Source organism: Solanum dulcamara, chromosome 5 (genome assembly GCF_947179165.1).
Source record: "Solanum dulcamara chromosome 5, daSolDulc1.2, whole genome shotgun sequence".
NCBI classification, from domain to species: Eukaryota; Viridiplantae; Streptophyta; class Magnoliopsida; order Solanales; family Solanaceae; genus Solanum; species Solanum dulcamara.
This window is the reverse complement of record NC_077241.1, coordinates 2940483-2967617: the sequence shown is the minus strand read 5'-3', so window position 1 is coordinate 2967617 and position 27135 is coordinate 2940483. Positions and strand designations below refer to the sequence as shown.

Here is a 27135-nt window from a genome sequence, read left to right as displayed (position 1 = left end):
GTTTTATGACTTGTTACAAATTATCGAATTATCCACTATTCTACATCAATATTTGAGGACAATATAATTTTAAAAATATCCTTAATGTGAAATAAATAAAAATTATTAATGACAAGGGACAGTTTTATACAGTTTAAGAACTTTTTTTGACAATTTTCTGAATAATATATTAAATTTACGCGATTGGCTATCACTTTTGCCCCGTGAATTCCGGTCTAAACCCAAAAAGATAGGGGTAAATTGGTCATTATCTCTTCACTCTACCGCCGTCATGGATTTTTTTTTTTAAAAACCAATTCGTCCCTTTTTTCCCATGCCGGTCCAATTTTATTCAATCTCCAGTCATCCTCTTTCTCTCTCTAAAAATTTCAGTCACTCGCACTTTCTCTCTCTAAAACTTAGGGTTTTTTCTCGACCTTCGTCCATGGCTGACATTACAAATTCAATTTGATACATAGCATATGTATGTATTGTATATATTGTCGGAGTTTGATTTGACCCGACCCGACTAGTTCCGGTTTGAGGCAGAGTTATCGTGAATGGAGTCGAAATCTTCTGGCAGCGGGAAGGCTGCTGCCGGTGACGGAGGAGGTGGAGCTCCGACGTTACCTCCGTCGCCGGCACCGATGCCTAGTGCGAATGCGCCGCCGCCGTTTCTGGTGAAGACGTATGATATGGTGGATGATCCGAGTACGGATAAGATCGTGTCGTGGAGTCCGACGAATAATAGTTTTGTGGTTTGGGATCCTCCGGAGTTTGCTAAAGATCTACTTCCGAAGTACTTTAAGCACAATAATTTCTCCAGTTTTGTTCGGCAGCTGAATACTTACGTATGCATTTCTTTTCCTTTTGCTTTTTATTGGGTTTTTGTGAACTTCAATTGATCCAAATGCATAATGAAAAATCGAAACCAATTAGTTTGTGATTTAGACATACTTGTTGTGGCTTCTTGTTTGATGTTGTCTCTTGTTGTTGGTGATTGTTAATTGGAATGCTAAACAAACTGATTCAAAAAATATTATTTTGTAAAATGAGGAATTGCTAATGTTCTCAACCTTCTGATAAAATTTAATCAACTAATGTGTTGAATTAAAGAATTTTGTTCTGACCAACATGGGTTGTGGGTTGTGGTGCAGTGGTGGGACTGTTTCACCCTTAATAAGAGGTTTTGGGTTCCGGCCCTAGGTATGGAAATAATCTTGTTAGGAGTGCCAATCCCGAATGGGACCTACAGTGCACTATCCGAATTTAGTCGGGGCTTCAATGCGGGCTCCGGACACTAGGTGGGAAACCAAAAAAAAAGTTGTTGTTCTGGATGACCTGTCATTTTTTTTGTTATGTATATCATATGCATTGCTCTTGTGCACTATTTCCTCAATTATCCATTTGAGGACATCTTTGAGTGTTGCGCCTTGCAACTTATGTTTTTACTATAGCTAGTGCAATCCAACTTTGCGAATTAATTGAGTTTGAATCATTTACTCTTAGAGCTGTCACATCCCCCTTTTTGTATCTTTGCATCTACTGGGTGCCTTAGTGATATCTCACTTCATCAAAAAAAGAAATCTTGTACTCTTAAGATCAATATAGGATTTAGTTCCCCTAAGATAATGAAGAATTATTATTACAAATATAATGAAAAGATAGTGAAAAATTATTACATGAAAGTTGTGCTTATCGTGACCCCCATGACTTTGGAGTGGTAAGGGAGCAATGTCTGATGTGTGGACTAGGTGCATGTCAAGGGTCAAATTCTGCCGCAGTCAAAAGCCTGGTATTTAAGTAGATCGCAGTAGTTACCATAGATGGGCAGGCCCACTATCTACCGAGTTTTGAATCTTACGCGACTGACCCTTCAGAATTTCTCGGTTATCAAAAATAAAGGTGTTCTTATTGTGTCATCAAGTAGATAATCTATCGGGAAGCATGTATATTTCTTGACCAATAAAACTGATTATGGGACTGTCAATATCTGCATCATGTTTGGATAGTGGTAACTTATATTGTTATCACTGCGGTTCCCGAATGAATAGGGAGGTTGTTCTAGCGTATATATTAAACCTTTGATCTATGGCAGTAACTCATTGAAGATGCCGAAGTGAGTTATCAAAGTTTGGAGGAAGCAAATAGACAAATTTGGTAATCCATTTAGAATTATCTTATATCATAATTCATAGGCCCGAAAATGTTATCGTCCTAATACTTTTGGGTCTCACTAGATTGCTCACCTCTAACTCTTTCTTTGTCTTACCAAGATCCCTCACATCTCCCATCACTTTTATTTTATCAGTAAAATCTTCCATCATGTCCCTATCACTTTTTTGGCCTTCTTAAAACTTTTTCCACACTTCTTAGAAACCTTTCCCACCTCTATAACTTTTTTTTGTCATCCAATGCTACTTTTTCACCCACCATCTTTAATCATCTTTTTGTCCTCTCTACATTTTACTCCCTCAAGTAATATTCCTTTCACTATCATCTTTTTGTTACATTTTCGCCTCCTCAATGCTTTCTCTTCTTCTCAAGAAATCTTCCTTTCACCATTACATTTCTATCATCTTTTTGTCACCTTCTTCCCGAGACTTACTTTTTTCTCTTCTCAAGAATTCTTTGTTCTGTCACATATCTATCACATTTATATCACAAGAAAACGAGGAGAATGAAATAGCTCAGGTTAAGCCTTGAGTATTGGTTATTTCCTTAACATTTGTTCTTCAATGAATTAAGGAAAACCATTGAAGAAGAATAGTTTTTACCACTACTGTTAGTCATTCCAAAGAGAGGAGAAATGAGTCTTAGGAAGGAAAAAAGAGGAGATTAAGCTTAGGAGGTTCACTTAATCCAAAGGAAAGGTGTTAAGACATTCTTCAAGCCACATTTAAAACACAGTTGTCTATCTGATCTAAGTATCACAAATCAGTCAAAGCAAAAAAAAGAAATCATGGATAACATCTAAACACAAATGGACCTTAGTTTGTTGTAAGTTTGTTGCAAGACCAAACGAGGGCTGCAATGCAGTGAAGCATGATCTCACTGGTTCTCAATAGTTGTATCTCTCTGGTTTTCTTTGAGGTTATGAACGGAAGCTCTTTGTAGAACTAGGGTGTGGGTATAGCACCCCGAGTGTTGAGCTCCTTTGGTGTGGCTATGTGACTTGTGGTAGATTTCAGTGTGAGAAGCTCTTCCTTTTCCATTGTTGTTCTTTTCGGATTGACAGAAGAGCAAAGGTTATCTGAAGCTATTTCATTCCCTCTCTTCTTGTGATATAAAGGTGATACCGATGTGATGGTGAAATTTTTTGAGAAGAAAAAATAGTCTAGGGGAGACAAAAAGGTGATAGAGATGTGATGATGAAAAGAAGAGGAATAAGGAGTTTTCAGAGGACAAAAAGGTGATGGGAGTCTTGATACTTTTTGTTAATGAAACACATTACTTCATTAAAAAAAGTGATGGGAGATGGGAGGGGTTCTTGAAAAGAGGGAAAAAGTAGTTTTGAAAAGGCATTAAGGTGATAAAGATGAGATGAGTTTTTGGGAATAGCGAAAGAAATCTTCGAAGGACAAAAAGGTGATAAAGATGTGATTGGAAGATATGAAAGGTTCTTGGGAAGACAAATAAAGAGGGGAAAGGACATGGGTTATTGGTAGAAATAAGGTCCACGGTGAAGAGACGGAAAAGGTGTCAAGATGAAGAGATGGAAAAGAAGAAAAAATGGAAATGAGATAACTTGAATAACAGAGGCTAAAAACTGGGTGTGTAATGTGGTCATGGGGCTTGTTTCTTGTACAGTAAAGTTTACTTTTCTTTCAATACTGGATCTGTTCAGGCTGGCTGATCTTTAATTTATAGAGCAACACTTTTCTGAATATTTGGCTTTTGAAGATAGAGCTAGATGCTTGCATTTTGAAGTGCATAGAACACTGAGAGAGACATTTGTTATATTCCTTTGTCGTTTTGTTTTCATATGGAAGTTCGTGAATTGCTCGTGTTAAATCAGGTTCCCTTGATGTATCTCAATGAGTTGTCAATGCAACTTTTCTTTTGTGGCCGTGAATCCATACGTTTCAAACAACAAAATATTTAGCTTGTTTTCATTAAGTTTTTTTATTTCCTGGCAGCGTAGCCTGTCCAGTGTTTCTTTATTATAGTGGACAGGCAAATTGGTAAATACATACAAAGTATTTAGCGAGATTATCATAAATACTCTACACCTTAGGAAGAGGATCCTCATCTTCTCAAGTATCAAATGATTGGTTTTTACTTTTGCTCCGTTCAGTTCTATTATTTATGTCTATGTAAAAAGAATGTACTCATAGTAATATGAAGATGGACAGCTTGTGCATCTCCATATTTGTGGTACTTCCCCTGTAAAACTCGACCTAATACAATATCTTTTGGTTGATTCAGCTTTTCATAATCATTGGTTGAACCGCGAAACACTTGAGAAAGAGCAAGGGCAATTTCACACAGCCTGCTTGGTTCCATCTGTTAATCGAGAGCCGCCTTTTTATATATTTCAAAAAAAGATGGATCTTTCCTTTTGATATCAGCTAAATCCATAACTTCATTGAGTTTATCGATGTATTTAGTGCTCATGCTTTGTAGTACATGGGCCTTCCAAAAATGGTACAGCATCTTTCCAGTAATTAAGACAGAGTAGATCCGGAAACTAGTTCAGAAAGTAAAGTGAAAGTTCAGTTTTGAATTTTGATTATCTATTGCTTTTTAAAACTTTTGATACTTTTTTCCTTCCAAATGTGTCATTCAATTGACCTATGTAACATGCCAAATTATGAAATGTGAAAGAAGAGTGATTAGATTATTTTCTTCGTTTATTAAATATAATTACTTATTGGCACCACAGGAACTTCTCTAGCCTATAAGGTGTGTTGGTCATTATAGGCATGACTTCACAAGAAAGAAGGGAAGATAACAGATTAATTATATTGCTTAGGCCTGTGGAGAATGAGAACCTTCCAGATAAAATCGAGAACAGAGAGGCCACACCACTTGTGAAGTGACTCCTCCCAGTCTTCCTTCTATATATTTTTTTTTGATTTGCACGGGGTGTCCGAGTCTCTTAGAGCCCCGACTAATCCCGGGGGTGCACAGGCCCTCGGCAAGGATTTTCCCGCAAGTGCACCACGGTTAATTCAGGGTTTACCCAGTCCGATGGCCCTCAGAAATTGTTTGCACCCAGTGGGTTTCGAACTTGAGACCTTGAAAGGGAGCAAACCCCAAGGCTCAAGTCAATTGCCACCAGGCCAACCCACCACCTAATATCCTCAAAATCTGTGAATGACCCTTGTCTTGTCTCCATCTCCGTCATGATTAAATCTTTCTCTTATCAGTTCATGCTAGTACAGCATAAAAATGTTCGTTCTTGGTGTTCTCTGTTTTGGTTGATTTTGAAATTTCATTTGGTGCCTTTTGTGAACAAACTGGTATTTACAGATGGTAATTATTTATAATAGTGTACTCGTATCTTTTGACTTGTTTTCAAACTGTGTCGGTGCAGTTTTTTCTATTTCCTTTACCTAAATCTTCTGTATCTGAGGTTGCCTTTTTATATTTACTCCTTAATTCCTTCTATCATGTATAACCAATTTGTTCTCTTTTGAGCTGAGGGTGTATTGGAAACGGCCTCTCTACACCACAAAGGTAGGGGTAAGGTCTAGGTACACCCTACCTTCCCCAGATCCCAGTTGTTGGATTGCACTGAGTATGTTGTTGTTATGTATAACCAATTTCTTATAATGAAATAGTCTTTTGCTACCCTTTCTTGGCTACATCCCACTTGCTGCTGACTTTAATGGTAATTCCTAATTGTTAATTCTCTATAGCGGTAGCCTTGAGTGCTAATGCTTTGGTTCAATGCTAAAGGTAGTAAAGCCCAGGACTTGGATAGGTGCATGTCACGTGTTTAAAACATAATAGTGGGCTGCTGTGACTGGATCTATGTTTGTTCTGCTTGCATTGGTGTAGCTTTTGTCTTTTTCCTTGTCAGAAGAACATCTTTCTTCTCCAAAATCTTTCTCCTCTCCCTGCTACATCTGTGCCTTCTGAATAATGCTATAGTTGAGTATCAGTTGGATGTGGAGGTGCATCTATTATTTTACCTTCTCTTCATATTTTGTATTCTAGGGGTGAATATTCTCATGTGTTGTATAAGGATGGTTGTGTGTATGTTGGGTTACATAAATGTATTTATCTGTATTTTATTAAAAAGAATGTGGTTATCTGTAAATTGAAGTAGGTAAATGAGGTTGAGCCCCCATTACAGTTCTTAAACTTTTTAAAGCCTAGATTGAGTGCTCCTTCACCTTTTTTACTTTTCCTTCTTTCTTCTCTTCTTTTTTAGGTATAAACAGCACCATCTTAGTGCTGTTCTGACATCAGTATATTCTGCAGTAATACTTACCATTTCCCAAAAAGGTGTATTTATCTGTAAAAGAATTTGCAATTATGGGTTTTGTAACGACGAGGTAGATGCGGGAGCAGTTATAATGAGTTGGACATGATTTTGCTTTTGATTGTAGTTAAGCTCGTATCAGAATGATTTCTTTTCTTGAACTTTGGGAGGAGGTGCTTGTTTATTTGAGACTTATATGTACGCTTGTTGTGGGATTGTTTCTGACACTGTTCTTGTTAGTGATTCTGATAAAGTACCTAATTATGTATTGATTTTCAAATCGTGCTAATTTTTCACTGAAAAGCTTATGCGGAGACAAAGTTACTCCGTGAAGTGTGAGTGGAGATTTGAATTGTTTATTGATTCCCTTCTGTTTGCGAAGGAAACCTGATGAGTAATCTTGATGAAAAACAAAGCCATTTGGTAAATTGGTGCAGTGATCTTTGTGCTGTTTATCAAACTCCTACTCATGCCTTTGTACTATTCTCTTTTTGGTGTTTTATGGAAATACAGGGCTTTAGAAAGGTTGATCCAGATCGCTGGGAATTTGCTAATGAGGGATTCTTAAGAGGTCAGAAGCACCTGCTTAAAAGTATAAGTCGGCGTAAACCTGCTCATGGACATGCTCAACAACAGCAGCAGCCACATGGACATGCTCACCAACAGACGCAGCCACCTGGACACAGTGCATCTGTTGGGGCTTGTGTCGAGGTTGGAAAATTTGGGCTTGAAGAAGAGGTTGAGAGGCTGAAAAGGGACAAGAACGTGCTTATGCAAGAGCTGGTTAGGCTCAGACAACAGCAGCAAGCCACTGACAATCAGTTGCAAGGGATGGTGCAGCGCCTTCAGGGTATGGAGCAGCGACAACAACAGATGATGTCATTCCTGGCAAAAGCTGTTAACAGCCCTGGATTTTTGGCACAGTTTGTACAGCAGCAAAATGAGAGTAATAAGCAAATAGCTGAAGGCAGCAAGAAACGGAGGATTAAGCAGGACATAGAATCACCGGATCAATCCGTTACTCCTGCGGATGGACAGATTGTAAAGTACCAACCTGGGATGAATGAGGCAGCAAAGGCAATGCTCAGGGAGCTTTCAAAACTAGATTCTTCTCCTAGATTAGAGAACTTCAGCAACAGTCCTGAAAGTTTCCTGATTGGTGATGGTTCACCACAATCTAATGCATCTTCCGCTCGTGTTTCAGGAGTCACTCTTCAGGAAGTCCCACCCACTTCTGGCCAGCTGAATACAGCTTCAGCAGTTGCAGGTCAAAGTTTGTCGTCTGCCACTTCCGAGATCCAGTCATCTCATCTTGGCACATCTTCTGAAATCGCCAATAATCAGTTCTCAGCCATAATCCCACTGGTAGGAGCTCAAGATTTGCATCCTGATTCACTTTCTGCACCAGATATAATTATGCCTGAGTTATCACAGTTGCAAGGAATTTTGCCCGAAAACAATATAGATATTATCGAATCTGAGATGGAGCATGATTCTTTCATGGATACTAGCGCAGTTGGAGTGAATGCAAAAATGCCACTAGATATTGGTAGTTTCTCTCCAGATCCTAATATTGATTGGCAGACTGGTTTGCTTGATGATATGCAAGAGTTTCCTAGTGTGGGTGACCCTTTCTGGGAAAAGTTTCTTCAAAGCCCTTCCCCTGGAGAGACAGAGGAGATGGACTCTGCTGTAATGGATGATATTTCAAACACAAGTGAAACCAAACCACAAGAAAATGGATGGAACAAAACTCAGAACATGGAACATCTTACTGAACAAATGGGGCTACTAACATCAAACAACAAAAAAGTATGATCTGATCTCTAAATGAAATGTACACAAGGTATATTTGTTAATTATGGTAGTTTCTTGACTAGTGGAGGGTTCACATTTTAGCTTCTAGTTTCCCCATAGTTATGTTTGGTTCATCTTGTTTTCTCTGTTGTTTCTGACATGAAACTGAATGTATCTACAGTTTCTGTTGAATCAGTGAAAGATGTCTCCTCTCTTCTATACATACATACACATATAAATACTACAATAACATACACAGTATAATCCCACAATGGAGTTTGGGGAGAGGGTAGTGTGCACACAACATTTTTACTATCTTTTGAAGGCAGAGAGGTGGTTTCTAATGGACTCCGACACAAGTAACACATAAAAACATTTTTACTATCTTTTGAAGGCAGAGAGGTGATTTCTAATGGACTCCGATACAAGTAACACATAAAAACAGTATGACAAAAAAATACAATAGTGAAGAATCAACACAAGTAACACGTATAAAAACAGTATGACAAGAAAATACAATAATGGTGTTTTTGAAGCAAATTCTTGTGTGCATCAATTAGCTTTCGTACAACTTTTTTGACTAGAGGTAAGGCTCAATTTTAAGTCACAGTCCCTCAACCTTTGTAGCTTTGTGGAAGCTTATTTCTTTTTTTGTATTTTTCTTAGACGTAGGATAATAAGCAGTCAAGAGGTTTCAAGTTCAAAGAGTTTGATCATCTGTTGAGGTTTTTTCTTTATTTTATAGATATGAACAGTCGGGTTTATTTTTCCTGTGTGGCTTGTGAACTAGTGCACAAAAGTGGAGTTTATCCTGTATGCATTCAAAGAGTAGCGACTGGGAATTTTCTTGTAATAAAAATTAAATATAAAATATTACTCTTTGTTTTACTAAGTCCCAATTTTAACGACTAAAAACTATGTAAAATGTTGCTTGAAAATATCATGGTGAAGAGGAAAAAATTTATGCACAATCACTGGCAAGTATTGTCAACCACGAATGACCAACCACCTCCTCTAACACCCGCTATTTATTACCACCAACGTTGTTTAAAATACTGTTATTCCATTGCCATCCACAATCATCATTAGCCACTGTTGATCATCACCGCGATCACCTAGAATCATCCCTAGTTTTTAAAATATACATAATCAAACCAATAGTTTTACAAATTTAACAATTTCTTACTTAAATTTTATATTTACTTATTTTGCATAACAATATGTTATATATAAATAACAAATAATTTTAATTATTTAATAGTATTAAAATTTAGAGCTACTACCTAAATTTTCCAAATGCATTCGGACCCAAATCTATAATAGTAAAATATAAAATAAATAGAGAAAATTATGCGGATAAGCAAACACATACTAGTTAATTAACTAACATAACTATAATTTGAATTCATTATGACCCGCGACAAACATCTAGTTGTAATCACAGTTTGAGTTTTGTATAATTCGTGCGATTATACAATTAAGTTTTGTATAATTCCCTAAATAAATATGCCTTAATCATGATCATTATAGCAAAAAAGATAGGTCAGGAACACTATTATATTAAGAATCCTCTACATTATTTTTTTCACTATTTCTTTTTTTCATTATTAGGATAAAAAATGTGAAGCACCAAGAACTCAATTTAGCGATTCTTTCTAAAAGGCGTGAATACAAACTCATAGAATGACAATTGTAAATAAAACAATTTTTACATTTTCATTAATCCATGAAAAAAGAACATAGGCATAACTAGCATAATATCTACGATCGGATTTAAAAAAGCATAGGCCTAGGGCAATTTGCCGATACTTCCCTAGATCATAAGTGAATCTAGAGAGAATAAAGATATACGTAAATTTTATCATACATTTTTGTATAATGTTTTTATCTCAGAAATAACTTTTTTTTGCCTTCACAAAATAGGAATAGTCGATCTATACATCTCTCTCCATGGACCCAATAACAGAATTGTCTCGACCATAAGGCACTAAAACAATCGCTTGGAGCCTCAGTTTTTTTTGGGGTTCCTAATTTTTTCTAAAGATGTACTATATATATATATATATATATATATATATATATATATATATATATATATATTCTCAAAAAAAATCATGAATTGATATATTTGAAAAGATTTTTTGGGTAGAAAATATAATAATCTTTTCAAAATTTTTAGTCGGATTTTGATTATTTGACTTTATATTATATTTTTTCATTGAAAATTTATATTACTTACTTTCTTACTTCATAAAATCCACGTATATTCTACCCTCTCCAAATTTTATTGGTAGAATTATACTGAGTATGTTATAGTTATTCAATTTATATATGTCGACTAAAAAATGATAAGACCTCTCTATGAAGTTTCTCTTTACGCCCTCAAATTGGTTGAGACGGCCCTGCCGACTAAATAAAAAGGGAAACTTACCTAAATATACCATATTTAGAAAATATTTATCATTTATAGCTATATAATTTTAATACATCTATATTGCATGTATAATTCACTTTTAATATATAGCATAATTTTTTATCAAAATAAGTCTAATACATTTTAAGACACTTATGATAAATCTATATTGCATGCAAAATTAATTTTTAACACAGCGTAATACATCTATATTACATGCATACTTTATTTTTAATACAGAATGCAGTTTTTTTAATCAAAACAAATATAATACATTTATAATACATATATAATTTACTTTTAATATATAACACAATGCCTATAGATGATAAATATTTTCTAAATATGATATATCTAGGTAATAAATAAAAAATTATAAATGGTACTCAAAATCCATAGCGGATCTGAAAGTCGGGTTTGGTAAACTATCCAATTTTCTTTTCCCTACCCGAATCCTACTCTTTTTTCCCCCAAATCCAAATCGGAAACTTCCGCCGGCGAAGCTATTGAGCTTCACAATTGTTCTTCATAAAGGTGCCGTTTTCTTCACATAGATTCCGGCGTTTGTTATAGTGGAAGTGTTTTTGGAATTTACCTATTTTTTTCTTATTACTGTATGTAGACATTGTTGTGTGCTTCAAAGAATTGGTAAAATTGATTGATTTTTGTGATTTGTAAGCACAAGTTGAGCTTATGGAGAAGGATTTGGGTGAGAATGGACATCGTAGGAGAAGGAATGATGAGGATTTGGAGAAAGTAGAGCGGCAAAGGCATAGGGATAGAAGCAGCTCGGATGATGATGAAAGAGGTGATAGGAGGGAGAGGAGGCGAGTAATCGAACGTGAAAGTGGTGATGATGGAAGGGATGACAGGAGGGCGAGGAGGCGAACAACTGAACATGAAAGTGGTGGTGGTGGTAATAATGGAAGGGATGATAGGAGGTTGTCGAGGCGAAGAACTGAACGTGAAACTAGGGATGATAGTGATGATGATTTGAGGCGGAAGAGGCGAAGAGATGAACGTGAATATAGTGCTGAAAGGGGTGATAGGAGGCCAAAAGAAGAACAGGAAGAAGATGATGATGATGATGGTGGTGAAAGAAATAAAACGAGGGAGAGGAGGAGAATAAGTGAACGGGTAGATGATGATGAGAAGGATGATCCGAGGGAGAGAAGACGAAGAAATGACAGTGAAGATTGTGGTGAAAGGGATGATAGGAGGGAAAGGAGGCCAAAAGAAGAACAGGAAGGAGAAGAAGATGATGGTGATGGTGAAAGGGATAAAATGAGGGAGAGAAGGAGAAAAAGTGAACGGGCAGATGATGATGAGAAGGATGATAGGAGGGAGAGAAGACGAAGAAATGACCGTGAAGATGATGCTGGAAGGGATGGCAGAACACAGAGGAGGCCAAAAGATGAAAGGGATGATAGGAAGGAAAGCAGAAAAAAGGTAAGCCAAGTTGATGAGGACGATGAAAGGGATGGTAGGAGTAAGAGGAGACGAAGACATGAAGGTGATGTAAAGGATGATAGGAAGGAGAGGAAGCGAAGGGAAGATGATGAAAAAGTGCAAAAGAGAAGGGAGGATAGGGTTGATCAGTATAATGATGGTAGAGATGGGGATAGGAAAGAGAAGAATAGGAATGAAGAAAGAGAAAAGAGGGTTGATGGTGATGACAATGATAGAAAGGATGTGAGGCAAAGGGTTGGGTCTGATAAGCATGGAAGAGACAAAACCAGTAAAGATAATACCCAAGAGGACAGGGCTCTGAAAGCCAGTGAGGTCTCCAAGGTGCAAAAGCAAGATGGTAATTTGAATGTCGATACAGCAAAATTGGGCAGGAGTGGGGGAGTGTACATTCCACCATTCAAGTTGGCTAGAATGATGAAGGAGGTTCAGGACAAGAGCAGTGTTGAGTACCAGAGAATGACTTGGGATGCTCTGAGAAAGAGCATTAATGGACTGGTGAATAAAGTTAATGCAGCAAACCTCAAAAACATTATTCCGGAGTTGTTCGCAGAGAATTTAATTCGAGGGAGGGGTTTGTTTTGTAGATCCTGTATGAAGTCCCAAATGGCTTCTCCGGGCTTTACTGATGTGTTTGCTGCTTTGGTTGCGGTCGTTAATACCAAGTTCCCAGAAGTGGGTGATCTTTTGTTAAGAAGGATCATACTGCAGCTGCAAAGAGCTTATAAACGTAATGATAAGGTTCGTATCTCTTGCTTTCATGCTTGCAGTACATTTTTATTTGTGCAACATACTGTATTGTTCTTGTACACTATTCCCGTTTGGGCGACAGAGAACAAACAATTTATTTGGATGCCACATACCTGAAAGTCTTTCTCTGAGAATATCACTACAAGAGAAATAAGAAAAGAGAGGTGGTGGTGGGGGTTACTGTGCGTTTAGTCTAATTACTTCAATGCAGTCCGAATCTGTTCATAACCTTAGCAGGACAAAAAAAATCTTGTCTTAATTTTGTCTTACCCCTAATTTTTCACTCTTGCAGCCTCAGCTGTTAGCAGCTGTCAAATTTATTGCTCACCTTGTGAACCAACAAATCGTCCATGAGCTTATTGCTCTTGAACTACTCACGGTTTTGTTGGAGAAACCTACTGATGACAGTGTTGAGGTTGCAGTTGGTTTTGTGACAGAATGTGGTTCAATGCTTCAGGACCTCTGTCCTCGAGGATTACATGGTGAGTACCACCTTGAAAGTTTGTTGTATAATATTCACGACTTTTATTTTAGTTTATATTTGTATAAAGTTTTTGCTGTGGTTGTCATGCTAATTTTATTTTTGCATTTAAATAGGAATCTTTGAGCGGTTCCGTGGTATACTTCATGAAGGAGAAATAGATAAGCGGGTTCAGTTCTTAATTGAAAGCCTCTTTGCATTGCGTAAAGCTAAGTTTCAGGTGAGTTTGGTTTTTAATTATTTTCTGAGTAAAAAAGGTATTTTATCCCTTATTTTTAAAGCAAGAATATTGGGTCGCTTACATGCATCCTCCTCAGGGTTACCCAGCTGTGCGTCCAGAACTTGACCTTGTTGAGCAGGAAGATCAATTAACACATGAAGTCTCTCTCTCAGATACAATAGATCCAGAAATTACTTTAGGTATGTCTTATGATAGAGTTTATATAGAAGTATTAAAATGGATTGTTTTTGGTGGCAACTGGCTGTGTTGTTTGCGGAGCAACTATATGTAGTGTTGATTTTTATGTTTCTTTTGTATGCTCAGATATTTTCAAGCCGGATCCTAATTTCTTAGAAAATGAAAGGAAGTATGAAGAATTAAAGAAGGCAATACTTGGTGAAGAATCTGAGGAAGGAGATTCTGATGCCGTATCAGAGAATGAAGATGAAGATGAGGATGAAGAGTCTGAAGAAGAGGATGAGGAGCAAATGCAAATAAAGGACGAAACAGAGACAAACTTAATCAACCTTCGGAGAACGATCTACCTTACTATTATGTCTAGCGTTGACTTTGAAGAAGCAGGGCATAAGCTGTTGAAAATCAAACTAGAGCCTGGTCAGGAGGTTGGTATCGTAATCTCTTTCTTATATTTTGTGTTATTCTGCTATTGTTGAGTCATGTCCTTTGCAAAAATGTGTGCATGCTTACATGGATTGATATGTGCATATATTTTCATGTGCTTCGAGTTTCGAAAGATAGTAATGTCGCTTTTGATTTGTTAACATTATATGAAAAGGGTTATAAAGGGAAACATAATTGAACATTAAAAAAGGTGTAGGAAAAACTTAGTTTCTGGATACAAATAAAGAGTAGAAATAACCAAAATTTGAGCTTTCATTGAATCTGACTTCTCCTCGTATTTTTCATGGATATCATTGGGTCATTGCCATTCAATCATGCATCCCATAAACCATTTTTCTGGGGTTCCGTTAAACTGATGGTTGAGGAATAAAGATGGAAATGGAGGTCGGGTAACCTGTAATTGGCTTGCCTTGTGGTCCATGCAGGTGGAGATTCATGTAGCCCACAATGCAATTTCTAACATTGATAAATTGTGGAATTAATTAGCGCATGCTTCATTTGTAACTATCATAGGAGGACACAAGTCACCTGCTACTTCATTGTTTCTTTGGACTTGTGGCATCTTTTATTTTCTCTTCTGGAGTCTATCAGGTTCTTCCAGCTAATAGCCAGCACAACAGAAATATGGGTCTAAATTTTGAAATTGAACCTTTGTGTCTGATCTGGGACTGTTGACGGAAAGAACGTGGGCATTTGAAGGGGTTGATTCAGTCACTTTAGTTTAAAAGAAATAACACTGGACATCTACACCTTTGTTGATTTAATATATAATATGTGGTTTGAGGCTAGTAATTGGTACTCCACCAAATTCTCAATTAAGTATTTCAGTTATAATCCTGGAACCCACCCCCCGAAAAATAAAAGGAACAAATTCTCTTAGATTGGTTCACTCTCAATGTCAGGGAAAGATTAGATAATGGTTATTATATGTTAGGACTGTGGATAGAGTCAAAATCAGTATGATAATTAAGATTAGATATATTAATTTTATCTTGTTTACCTCTGTTGGTCAGTAAGTAACATATTTTGGCAGCCTGGTATTCTTACTTGGTTTCTCTAGGGGACTGCTTAAAGTGAAATGAGTGTGGTGTTGTACATTTCGGGTTGTGCATTTGTGTGTGTGTGTGGGGGGGGGGGGGGGTAAGTCACATATTCTGGTAGCCTGGTACTCTGTCTCCTGTGAGACTGGTTAAAATGAAAAAGATTGTGATGTTTTAATCATTCTGTCTCTGAGGCAGTATTGTTCGTTCTTATATTAATTAATGACTTTTTGATTGATTCTGTCAAAAAGAAAAGAAAACCGATCTATATTTATTTGATCCATGCAGATGGAATTGTGCATAATGTTATTGGAGTGCTGCAGTCAGGAGAGGACTTATCTTCGTTACTATGGACTACTGGGACAGCGATTTTGCATGATCAACAAAATTCATCAAGAAAACTTTGAGAAATGCTTTGTGCAGCAGTACTCCATGATCCACAGGCTCGAAACTAATAAACTTCGTAACGTGGCCAAGTTTTTTGCTCATTTGCTCGGCACTAATGCTCTTCCTTGGCATGCTTTGGCTTATATACGGCTGACAGAGGAGGACACCACCTCTTCCTCTCGTATATTTATTAAAATCCTATTCCAGGTGCATTAATTTGATATCTAATATTTGTACAGCTTGGTTTATCTTTTTGTTTCTTTCAAACATATTACAGCTAGTTTTATCTTTGTACTCGTCAAAAAAAGAACAAAAACTAGCTTTATCTTTGTGGCTTACTTTTTTAAAACAACATGAACAGGATGAATAGTTGTTTCTGAATATTTATTTTCTATTTGTCCACTTATTTTAAGTCTTTTAATCGCTGCTGAATGTAACATTAATGTCGAAAGTTGCATTTAGTCCAAGCATATCAATTTTTTTCATGTTCTTTTCTGTTTTTTTTCCTCTTTGTTTTTTTTTTAAAAAAAAGGTGGAGATGCTTTGGTAGACATTCATTAGCAGTAATATCACATAGTTGTTCTGTTAGCTTCAAATTCACTCAAAGATGCGTCATTAATGCAGGAAATGTCGGAGCACCTTGGCATTCGCTTGTTGAATGAGCGTCTTAACGACCCCACCATGCAAGATTCCCTTGACTCTATTTTCCCGAAGGACAATCCCAAGAATACAAGGTTTGCTATCAACTTTTTCACTTCCATTGGTCTCGGTGGTATTACTGAAAATCTAAGAGAGTATCTGAAGAACATGCCAAAGCTTATCATGCAACAACAAAAGCCCGTTTCTGAATCAGATGAGTCTGGGAGTTCTGGTTCTGAATCTTCAGGATCTGAATCAGAATCATCAACATCCAGTTCTGACGACAGTGATAGTGAAAGTGATAATAGTCGGAGGAAGCGGAGGAGGAGAAGATAGAAGGACCATGTATCTTCGAAGTACAAATTCCCAGATTAGTACGGTTTGGTATTGTCTTCTAATGCTACTATCGCTGATTCTAGAGTTTATGGGACTTGTTTAGTTAATTTTAGAAGAAATATGAATGGAAAGGCTGCAATCAAGGTGAGTTTTTCAGTAAAATCTTGTTATATAATCTGGAATAAAGAAGAGCAACATCTCAAACCATGGCCTCGAAACAAGTCAAGAGCTCCTCATAAAGGTGAAGTGTTTCTCTTGGATTGTCGCAAAGTTGGCCTGCCTTATATTGATATCTCCCGAATAGGAGGGCTACCTTTATTCAGCAGATGTTATTTATGTGGCAACCATGCAGAAAACTCTTATTCATCTCTTTTTATCCTATTACACCAATTGTGGCAGCACAGCTCTTTCGCAACTTTGTCAGGCTGGACAAAGCAAGAAATACGCTATTCCAGCTTGTGTATGGTGGATGATTTGGAGAGAAAGGAACTCAAGATGTTTTGAAGGGAAGCAGAAATCAGTCCAGATGAATCGTCTCTAGATTGTATGGTGTTATTTAACTTTTGTTGTAAACGAGGCGGAAACTTTACTGGAATTCTTTAAGAGTCGCTCTAAAGATTAGAAGAGGGATATATTGTGCTCATTTGTTCAGGATCCCATCACTACGTTTGTGTTTTTTATGAATACAATTATTCACCATAAAGGGTCCTTATACTGCTCAGAAATCTAAAAACGGGTAACTATTTTATCTGTTCCAGAATCAAAAGAAAAATTGTGACTAAATAGGCGAATGTATATAGCTTGGGAGCTTATATGTGAATAAGAACCTGTTTGGATTAGCTTATAAGTTTTCAGTTTTTTTGAGTGTTTGACTAGTCAACTTAAAATCATTTTGTGCTTGAAATAAGCCCCAAAAAATAATTGGATATGTTTGACTTAACTTATCTAAAACAACTTATAAGCGCAAAAAACTTATCCTAACAGGCTCTAAGTTGTGGATAAGTCTGGGCTGGGCCTACCTCCATCCCTAGAGGATCTGTATGAGGCGGCTCGCATGGACTTCCAGTCTTTTCCCTAGAGGATCTGTATGAGGCGGCTCTCATGGACTTCCAGTCTTTTTTAATTGACAACTTTTTTATTGTAATTTGAAGTTCTCTAGTTAATCTTGGAGGTAGTGAGCGACTGGTTAAGAAATGATCGTTTTATTGATCGTGCAAGAACATTTTGTAAAAAAAGGGAAGATGCAATATGAGAACTTCCTAAAGGATAGTCATGGTACATGCACTGTGCCTTATTAGTGTAAAAAATGCTTAGTTTCACGAATAGGTCAAATACGGCTTCCCAAAATGCAGACTGAAGAGATGGTCCCTCCAAATAAGAATCAAATTTTATTAACAAACCAGCGCAGCAACACACAATTGCAAACACAACACAAAATTTACAAACATAGCAGACAAACCCTCCCTCACATGTCCAGGGATCTTCATGTCACAGTTGCACAACTTCTCTAGCATGACTAAAAGATTCATGGATCACACTACAAGTATACTTTATGGTGCCTTAAGAACATCTTGAATCACAAAGATCAATTCCATTGATGAAGAGTTTAGTATCTCTTTCTCCATATCAAAATCTTCTCATCATACTGCAAGTACTATGATCACAATTACAAGTATGATCCCAAATATCACCAGAAGCAAGCAGGTCTGCAGAAAAGAAATCCGTTAAGAAATTTTTTTTATATATATATATATATATATATGTATATATATATGCGCGCTGCTAGGAATATAAGACAGAAAAGTTTATGCAATGTGTATAAAGTGTCAGGGAATGAATGTTAGTAATTAGATTTTCCACCTACATTTGATAGGAAGATGATGAGATTGAAAGATTCAACACCATCCAAAAGGGCTTTAAAATTAACCCCACTTCTAGTCTCTTGGATGCGGGTTCATCTGAACCCACTACATTTTCTTAATTGGTGTCCAGGTCAACTTGAGAACCTCGACTAATTCCACGGGGTACATGTATGTGCTATCTCCCACCAGCACAAGTACCGGGTAATTCTGTCCACCAAGGCTTGTGGAAAGAAATCACCTAGTATTTTTTTGGGGGGTTTTAACTTGAGGCCTCATATTCTCAACCCACTTCATTGACTATTGGGTCATATCGGTTGAAGCATGAAAAGTATTGTCTTTGTTCTTGAGGCCTAACGAGTTCCCTTTTTTCTTCAAAGGCGGTCATTTTGTTACCTCGGACTGATGACTCGCTTGTTTTATAATGCTAGCAGGTGTTGAACCCATAATTTTAAAAGTAGAGTGAGTTGGTGCTAAGAACTTTCTAGAATGAATTTGGATCCGTCTCTGCCCACTTTCAGCACATTTTAAATTGTCCCCACTCCTAAAAGATGAAAAATCCAACCTTGCCACATTGCTCCTTCCAGTGCTTTCCTCCCATCATACTGTCCAGTGTCCACTAAACCAAACCTAGGAAACTAATCGCATGACTTGACTTGTCGTTATGATTCATTAAAACTTATACCCACAACCGTCTCATAATTGCACTTCAAATTTGGTACCACAACCATGCCCAGAAGTAAGTAGCAGATTGGCGTAACTACTCTTCTACTCTCCATTTCTGTTACACCATGCTGTAACTAGAACATCTAGTTACCATTTAGTCATAGCTTGCAAATGCAGCACCATAATGCTATGACAGGTTCCCATCGCCCACATCTATATTCTCGAAGATCCAAGAGTCTTAACATACAAGTTCTCATGGAATATAAGCAGAATAAACCTGAGCCAGATTTATGTTCAGGGAAAATTTGTGTAAGTAAGTACCAGAGATGAATTTGATCTTTGGGTCTTTGCAGCTTTAGCAAGTTGCGATCTCCCCTGTGAAGTAGTAGCATGAGAACTCTCAATATTGGAGCCAATATCATCTGAGACAAAAGAGAATCGTTATACAACAAAAATGTCCTCTTAAGATTGAATATTAAAACAAAGAAAAGTGTTTTACCAATCATAGTTCCTTGCTCGTGAACAAGCACGGCAAGATCCTTGAAAATCTCATTCACTTCACCAATCTGTTGTTGTACTTCTTGTATTCCCAGATCTCTTTCCTCGATAATAGCTTCATTAAAAGCAATCTCATTGTGTAAATGCAAAACATCCTGTCTGAAGCAAGGGACACGAGGAACACCAAACAACCAGATCAGAAGTGAAGATATATGTCTTAAGGATGCAAAACCATTTATCTTTGATCATATTGCCATACAAGAATAGTTTCATAAGAAATGTCTGATGTCAATGCAAGTTCAGCACATGGCCAAGAAATGCAAGTTTTCAATCTATTGTTTCATGGAAACAAATGAAATTTCATATCAGTGCTCATATTTAGGGTGAATTATAATTCAACTTGTCAGCCTTTGCTCCTTTTCCCAGATTTGATGTGGACAAATGAGTCCCTAGGAATTTACAAAGAACCAAAATAACTACATCTACCTCGTCTTTTCACAAAAGAATAGGAGCTACACTAATTCACAGTTAATAATAAGCCCAATTTTTTCATAAGGTAAATAATTTTATAAGCAAATTGAGAAACCCCGTATACAAGCCGTACACAAAAAGAAGAGTACCTACATCAAATGTGGTTCTCAACAAAAGAGATCCAATCTTCTATACAAATAGGGACCTCGTAAGTACAGCAAAAAGTAACTAGAGACAAAACACTCCTATGCAAATTTACAAAATCTTGTTCCACCCCATCAAATGTCCTCCTATTTGTCTCTTTCCAAATGACCCACATGATTGCTAAAGGAGCAACACTCCATGCCCTTGGCCTTCTCTTTCCCTTCCTATGAGTTCAACTTTGCAAAGGCTCCTTGACTGTATCCGGTATCACCCGTTGCATCCGAAACAAATTTAGGACCACCCTCCATAACCGATTAGCCACCTTATATTGCAAAAGAAGATGATCAACATTTTCACCTGCACTCTTACACATAAAGCACCAAACATAGTTGATCTTCCTCTACCACAGATTTTCCGCAGTTGAGATCGCACCCCTAGCCACCAACTATACAAAGAAGCACACCTTACTCGGTGCTCTAGAAATCCATATGGATTCCTTGTCTCAATCCCCTCGAACTCCCAAAGAAACCGCATGGACTCCTCCATCAAAAGACAACACTAACACTACATAAATTTAACATCTCTACACCCATTGGTAGGTCATTTCCCAACACTAAGCCCCGAGCTTCATTATCTGATTTCTCTGTACCACAGCAAACAGTCCTCTATCTAATTTGCACTAACCCAACAGTAGTCTAAGGACCAAACTCAAAGATGAATTTCATTTCCCAGTATGCCTATAGTTGATGGCTATCCTGCTGGTGACTTTTAGCAAATTCAACTATCAATGTTTCTTTAACTAAATGCATATCTGAATTTGATAAAACGAGTCTAACAATCTAGACACAAGCGCAAAAACTAGTAATAAACAACAAAATGAGTAATAGACTAGACTAACTCACCTTCTTGATTCCACAAGGAGAGCTCACTGTTCCTGACTCTTATCTGAGGTAACATCTACCTCTCTATCTAATTCGCACTAACCCAACAGTTGTCTAAGGACCAAACTCAAAGAGGAATTTCATTTCCTGTATGCCTATAGCTGATGGCTATCCTTCTTTAACTAAATGCATATCTGAATTTGATAAAATGAGTCTAACAATCTAGACACAAATGCAAAAACTAGTAATAAAGAACAAAATGAATAATAGACTAGCCTAACTCACCTTCTTGATTCCACAAGGAGAGCCCGCTGTTCCTGACTCTTATCTGAAGCAACATCTATCTCACTGGCTGTGTAACTGCTTATCACAACATAATATAAATTAAGGGTATGAGCAAAATGTGGGGCAACAAATATTGATGAAGGGTATGATTCAGTAAGTCTATAATAATGGGACTGTAGACTGTAAATTAAGCACTATAAGTTTCTTTATATGTAGTTCTTCATATGCCAATAATTCTGTTTACTAAATGACAATTCCCATAAAAACGACCATTGCCGCTGACATTACCTAGAAGGAAGAACGGCTTGGGGAATGAAAGGTGTATATGCTGTCTCCCTCTCTGCTGCAAGTCTCTGAGCCTTTTGAAACTCTTTCAAGACAGCTTGAAAATCTTTAGCAAGTTTTGCATCAGTTATTTTCTTGCTAGCCTGAGAAAAAACAGTATGAACTTAAATTCATATATGTAGGAGAAAAATTAGAAACAAGAAGACGAGGAAATACACATCAGAGTTCAGACAGTCAGCCACCTCCAAAAAGAGAAGGATGAGAACTTAGTATATAAGAAACTCACAAAGAAATAAGATAAACAGTATGTGTTTAAATATATGTGACCTGAAAGTGCATACCCATCAAGATCAACAAAAGTGCGTGACGAGAAATATCAAGCTCTTTAAAACTTACACTGACATCAGCATGATGATCTATTTCACTTGCTTGCTTAAGTTTTGCAGATGTATCTTTGACTAACTGGCCAATATGTACCCTTGTCTTGTGCCTGCAGTTAAGCAAAATCAGCACAATTACCACCAAACAAAAGTTCGATCAAATGATAACTACTATTTTTTTAACCACAAGCTAAAAGGTAAGCAACATCTTTGAGCTCCGTTGGAACACTTGACACTGCTTCTAAACACTAATATTGGAAAAATAGTAATGTGGAGCATCTAGTAGAGGCTAGCTAAAAATTGAACAGACACATTTCAAAATTTCCAAAATCAATGTACTGCATTTTCCCCACCACCCTTTCCTTTCCTAGTTACCCACCCCTAATGTCTACCCTCTGTTCTCCCAGGGAAGGGGTGAGACAGCACTTAACACCAGTCCGTCCAGAAAGCATTTTATAGGCAATAAGTAAATAATTGTTCAGCCATCCTTCAAGAAATTGTACAGTATCTAAACAATATTCTGTCGACTGTTTGTACTAAATGGATTGCAAGTACAAACACATATATATAAATAGTTTTACAAGCACATAGTAACATTATTTTATGGGAAGATATCTAATTTGCCCTTGAACTCTGAAAAATGGTCTTATATGCCTGCAGTTAATAGTTGGGAGCAGGCATGTCCTACCCCTTACAAAAGTGGCACACATGCATTATTGACAGACAGAGCATTATGTGGATCTAATTGGCATCCAAACACTTTGATTAGCACCTGGGACTGCCACGTATCACTCACGTGGCTTCTATTAAAGGAGGGCATCCAGATGACCTTTTTCCCTTTATTTTTCCGTTTACTCATTGTCCTTCTTCTTCCTTAAAAAGACTCACACAGAAACCTTCTCAGCCCGAAACCTTTCTCCACTGCAAAACCAACTCCGCAAGATTTTCAAGCTACGGACCATGGACTATTGTAAGTTTAGTTCTTCACTTCGTTGACCCACATAGTACTACCTTTTTTCGTGCTTCAAACTTTAATTAAACAAAGGAGTTAAGCTAGGTATTACTTGTAACTCCATAACGCATATGAATTCAAACTTGGACCTTTTTTCATTATATGCATTCCCTAGGTCCGAAAACGTTATCTATCACTCATCTGAAGTATCACCGGCACCTAACATTGTTTTCAGCAGGTTCCCCCAATGAAAACTAAGCAGGACATTAAACTAATGTACATTTTGTAAAATTCGCCATTCTTATATATTTTGTAAAATTCACCAAGACACTATGTAATCCAACCTCAATCAACAATCGATCAATCAATCACCTATGCCTCAATCACCAATTAGCCAGAATCTACTTTATGAATCTTTTGTATCCATTTTCAGCTCCAATATTCAGATAAATCATCACAATTATACTATTTTCATTTTGAAGTCAACCTATTCCAACTTCCCGAATAACCGAGTTTTTGACGAGCTATGCTTCGCAAAACTCTCACAAGCACTAGTTTTATAGTTCAGCCTAATTTGACCAAACTTGAATAAAATATTAAATGCACCTCAACTAATTCCACAACATCCTTGCTACCTTCCACCGTACCGGCTAACTCTGTTCACCAAAGCTTGGATAGATAGAAAGAAATCATCTAGTGTTTTTGCCTCTGCCGGAAATTGACAACCCGAGACTTCAAGTTTCTCAACAGGTTTCTCAACCAACTTCATTGACCACTAGACCACGCATTTGGGTGACCCCAATCAGTCAATCAATCACCTATGCCTCAATCCTAAACTAGTCAGAATCCACTGTATCAATTTTTTGTATCCATTTTCAGCTCCTTTTGGATAAATCATCATAATTTTACTACTTCCATTTTGAAGTCAACACATATCAACTCCCCGTTTAATCTAAACTTTCAACCAGCTAAAATTAATATCAGTATGATGATCTGTTCACCAAAGCTTGGACAATTAGCAAAAAATCGCCTAGTGTTTTTGCCTCTATCGGGAATTGAAAACCCTAGACTTCATGGTTCTCATCCCCACTTCATTAATCACTAGGCCACACATTTGAGTGACCTCAATCAACAATCAATCGATCACCTATGCCTCAATCCCAAACTAGTCAAAATCTACTGTATCAAACCTTTGTATCCATTTTCAGCTCCTTTTCAATAAATCTTCATAATTATCAACTCTCCCTTTACTCTGAATTTTCGACGAGCTAAACCTAACATGGATTAGTTATGCAATTCAACCTAAAAATGTTAAAGAACACTTACAACTTTTCACGTAGCTCAGGTGTATCTTTTGGGGTACCAAGTGTATTCACTAGCCTCTGAAACGTAGACACAGCAGTATTGATCTGGAAGATTCCAGAAGCCACTTCTTGGGTCGGGTCTTGCTTCCCATTTGTATGAAACTGACGAGGCGCCAAAGGTCGACCCGATTCCAAATCTTGAAAACTCATACTTCTGTTATATTTCTTCAAATTTTTCGAAAAATATCACCAACCCAACAATCAAAATCTATAGTTATATACACAGAGACAAACAAAATCGAATCTTGATCACAATTATATAAGGGTAAGCCAATAGCGAAAAACCTTTTCTTCCCTGCCTCCTCGACCTTAAGTCAGACTTGTACTAAAAAGAACAAGTCATACGATGCGTTTTGGGGGATTTGTGAGGAAATTGACAAGGGGAAAATTTTCAGATGAAATTCCCAAGAACCCAGAATCTGTAATTATATATACAGGGACAAACAAGATTAAATTTTGATCACAAATATGTCAAGATTATGCAGTTTTGGAATTTGGGTTTTGGGGAATTTGGATGGAAATGGAGAGAAAATTGAATTTTGATGGAGAAGAGAAGTAAAATTGAAATCTTTTTGAGCTTTTGAGAAGGGAGAAATGATTAGCATTTGCCGGGTAAGGATTTTTTTTTTTTATTTGATATTTAAATTAGAATTTAATTAAATTCAAATTTACCTCAAAAAGTCTCTTAGAGGATAAAGCATTTTTTAATAAAGGCCATTTTATAATAAGAAAAATTTAAATTCAAAACTTTTTAATTAAGAAGGAAGTAACATTCCACCCCAATCTTTATCGTGGTAAGGCCTTGTTGTTCCTTTGAATGTGACATGTTCAGCTGGTTGCCACTTGGCAGCTTACCTTTATATTATTCAAATTGTCTTTTTTCTTTTTTCTTTTTTCTTTTTTCTGTTATGTACTTCCTTCGTATCAATTCGTTTGACCTGCTTTTCATTTTAGTTCATTTAAAAAAAAAATATTTTTTTTCTTTTAGCAACTGTTTAATAATATTAAAGAGTATTTTGATACATTTGATATATCTTTAATTTAGGTATAATACATAAATATGACCCTTAACTTAATTTCAGCTGATAATTATGATTTTTAACTTTATTAATGCATAAATAGGCATTTTAACTATCTAAAACTTGAACAAATAGACACATTCGTCCTATATGGCATCCTACGTGTCAATTTTGTGTCCTACGTGGCGTCCTATGTGTATTATACCACGTAGGACATGTGTGTCTGCTTGTTCAATTTTATACAAGTTTAAGTGTCTACTTGTGTACACCCAAAGTTGGAGGGTATAAATGTTAAATGAGGCCAAGTTAAAGGGTATATTTATGTATTATGCCTTTAATTTAAGACCACAAGATTCAAAAGTCATTCTTTAATTTCTTAAACTCTGTGTCAAGTCAAAATAGGCCACAAATTTAAATGGAGGGAGTACGTTTTATGGAGTAGTGGTTAGACCAACTATGTTTCATGGGGTGGAGTGTTGGCCGATATAAGAGCTCACATAAAGAAAAATACGAAAGTAGCATAAATGAGGATGTCGGGATGGATATGTGGGCATACTATGAAAGATATAATTAGAAATAAAGATACTAGGAATAAGGTGAGAGTGACCCCCGTAGTGGAGAAGATGATGGAAGTGAGGTTGAGATGATTAGAGCATGTGAAGAGAATATGCACAGATGTTCTTATGACGACGTGTGAGAGGTTGGTTGTGGCAAATCTGAGGAGTGGTAGAGGTAGGCTGAAGAAGTATTGAGAGAGATGATTGGACATGGCATGACACACATGTAGTTTACTGAGGACATGATCCTAAAATGAAAGGACATGAAGGTCGAGGATTATGATAGAACTTAAAAGATTAGTATAGTAGAGGGATATTGTCTAGATTTTCATTCTCAGTAGTATTACTATCCCTTTCATAATATTGTTATTGTCACTATTAAATTTGTACATTTTATACTTATGAGATAAGTGTAAAAAATATCTAAGTTATTCCCTTTTTTGAGTTTCATACCTAAATTATTGAAAATGTCACTATATTTTTTCACAAAATCCACAAACTTGTTTCTCTTTAAAAAATACCTAGAAATTCATTTTTAATGTATTTTAATCTATAGTGTTTTCTTGATTTCATCTCTATATATATCTGTTTATGACTCAAAAAAGTATTCTTCTTGCTGCTGAACCAGAAGAGAAGGAACCTGAGGAGGAGAAGGTTATTGTTGTTTTTCTGTTGAAGACCATTTTTTGTTTTGCTTGTTTACGTGCTATAATTCTACTGTTGCAAATTAATGCTAATAACATAGGCGAATTTAGGATTTCTAGATAGTGTCATAACCACATGTAATGTGGCCAGTTGAACATCGTTCTTCTAAAAATTAGATAAAATTATCCCAAGTATATAGTCAAAAATTATTTTTCATGCTTATAAATTAAATTTTGAACACTCTGGCTTAGTCATTGTTTCAGAAAATGTGTGCACCATTTAACCTTTTGATACCATGGGTGCCGCCCAAATAATATTATACCTATTTTAATATATATATTTATGAGAGAACACAGATTCACGTAATCCCTATTTTTGTCTCAAATTTGCCCCTAAATGCTGTCATCCCTTTTTTTTTTGGGTGTGTGTGGTAGATGTAACTTCAAAATTGAATTTTTGGAATGCCATTTGTCTTAATTAAATCAATTTGGACAAGGAATAATAGCTGATTAATATTCTAATGCAATCTAACTTCTTTTGTTTCA

The 27135-nt window shown here is 36.6% G+C and overlaps 3 protein-coding genes across 3 annotated transcripts; 2 read left to right on the top strand and 1 right to left on the bottom strand.

Annotated features, from left to right (window-relative positions):
• Positions 1-303: 303 nt before the first annotated feature.
• On the top strand, positions 304-8434 carry LOC129888777 (heat shock factor protein HSF8). Its single transcript, XM_055963779.1, has 2 exons — positions 304-830; positions 6926-8434. Exons 1-2 carry the CDS (start codon positions 540-542, stop codon positions 8228-8230), a joined length of 1596 nt encoding a protein of 531 aa, XP_055819754.1. The 5' UTR covers positions 304-539; the 3' UTR covers positions 8231-8434.
• A 2592-nt stretch (positions 8435-11026) lies between these two features.
• LOC129888776 (uncharacterized) lies at positions 11027-17287 on the top strand. Its single transcript, XM_055963778.1, has 7 exons — positions 11027-12830; positions 13132-13321; positions 13437-13540; positions 13638-13740; positions 13865-14163; positions 15511-15816; positions 16234-17287. Exons 1-7 carry the CDS (start codon positions 11316-11318, stop codon positions 16582-16584), a joined length of 2868 nt encoding a protein of 955 aa, XP_055819753.1. The 5' UTR covers positions 11027-11315; the 3' UTR covers positions 16585-17287.
• A 666-nt stretch (positions 17288-17953) lies between these two features.
• LOC129888775 (syntaxin-22-like) lies at positions 17954-25001 on the bottom strand. Its single transcript, XM_055963777.1, has 8 exons — positions 24655-25001; positions 24332-24534; positions 22070-22163; positions 21677-21816; positions 21389-21463; positions 19609-19766; positions 19431-19531; positions 17954-18290 (listed from the first exon to the last, which is right to left on the bottom strand). Exons 2-8 carry the CDS (start codon positions 24517-24519, stop codon positions 18225-18227), a joined length of 822 nt encoding a protein of 273 aa, XP_055819752.1. The 5' UTR covers positions 24520-24534; positions 24655-25001; the 3' UTR covers positions 17954-18224.
• Positions 25002-27135: the final 2134 nt, after the last annotated feature.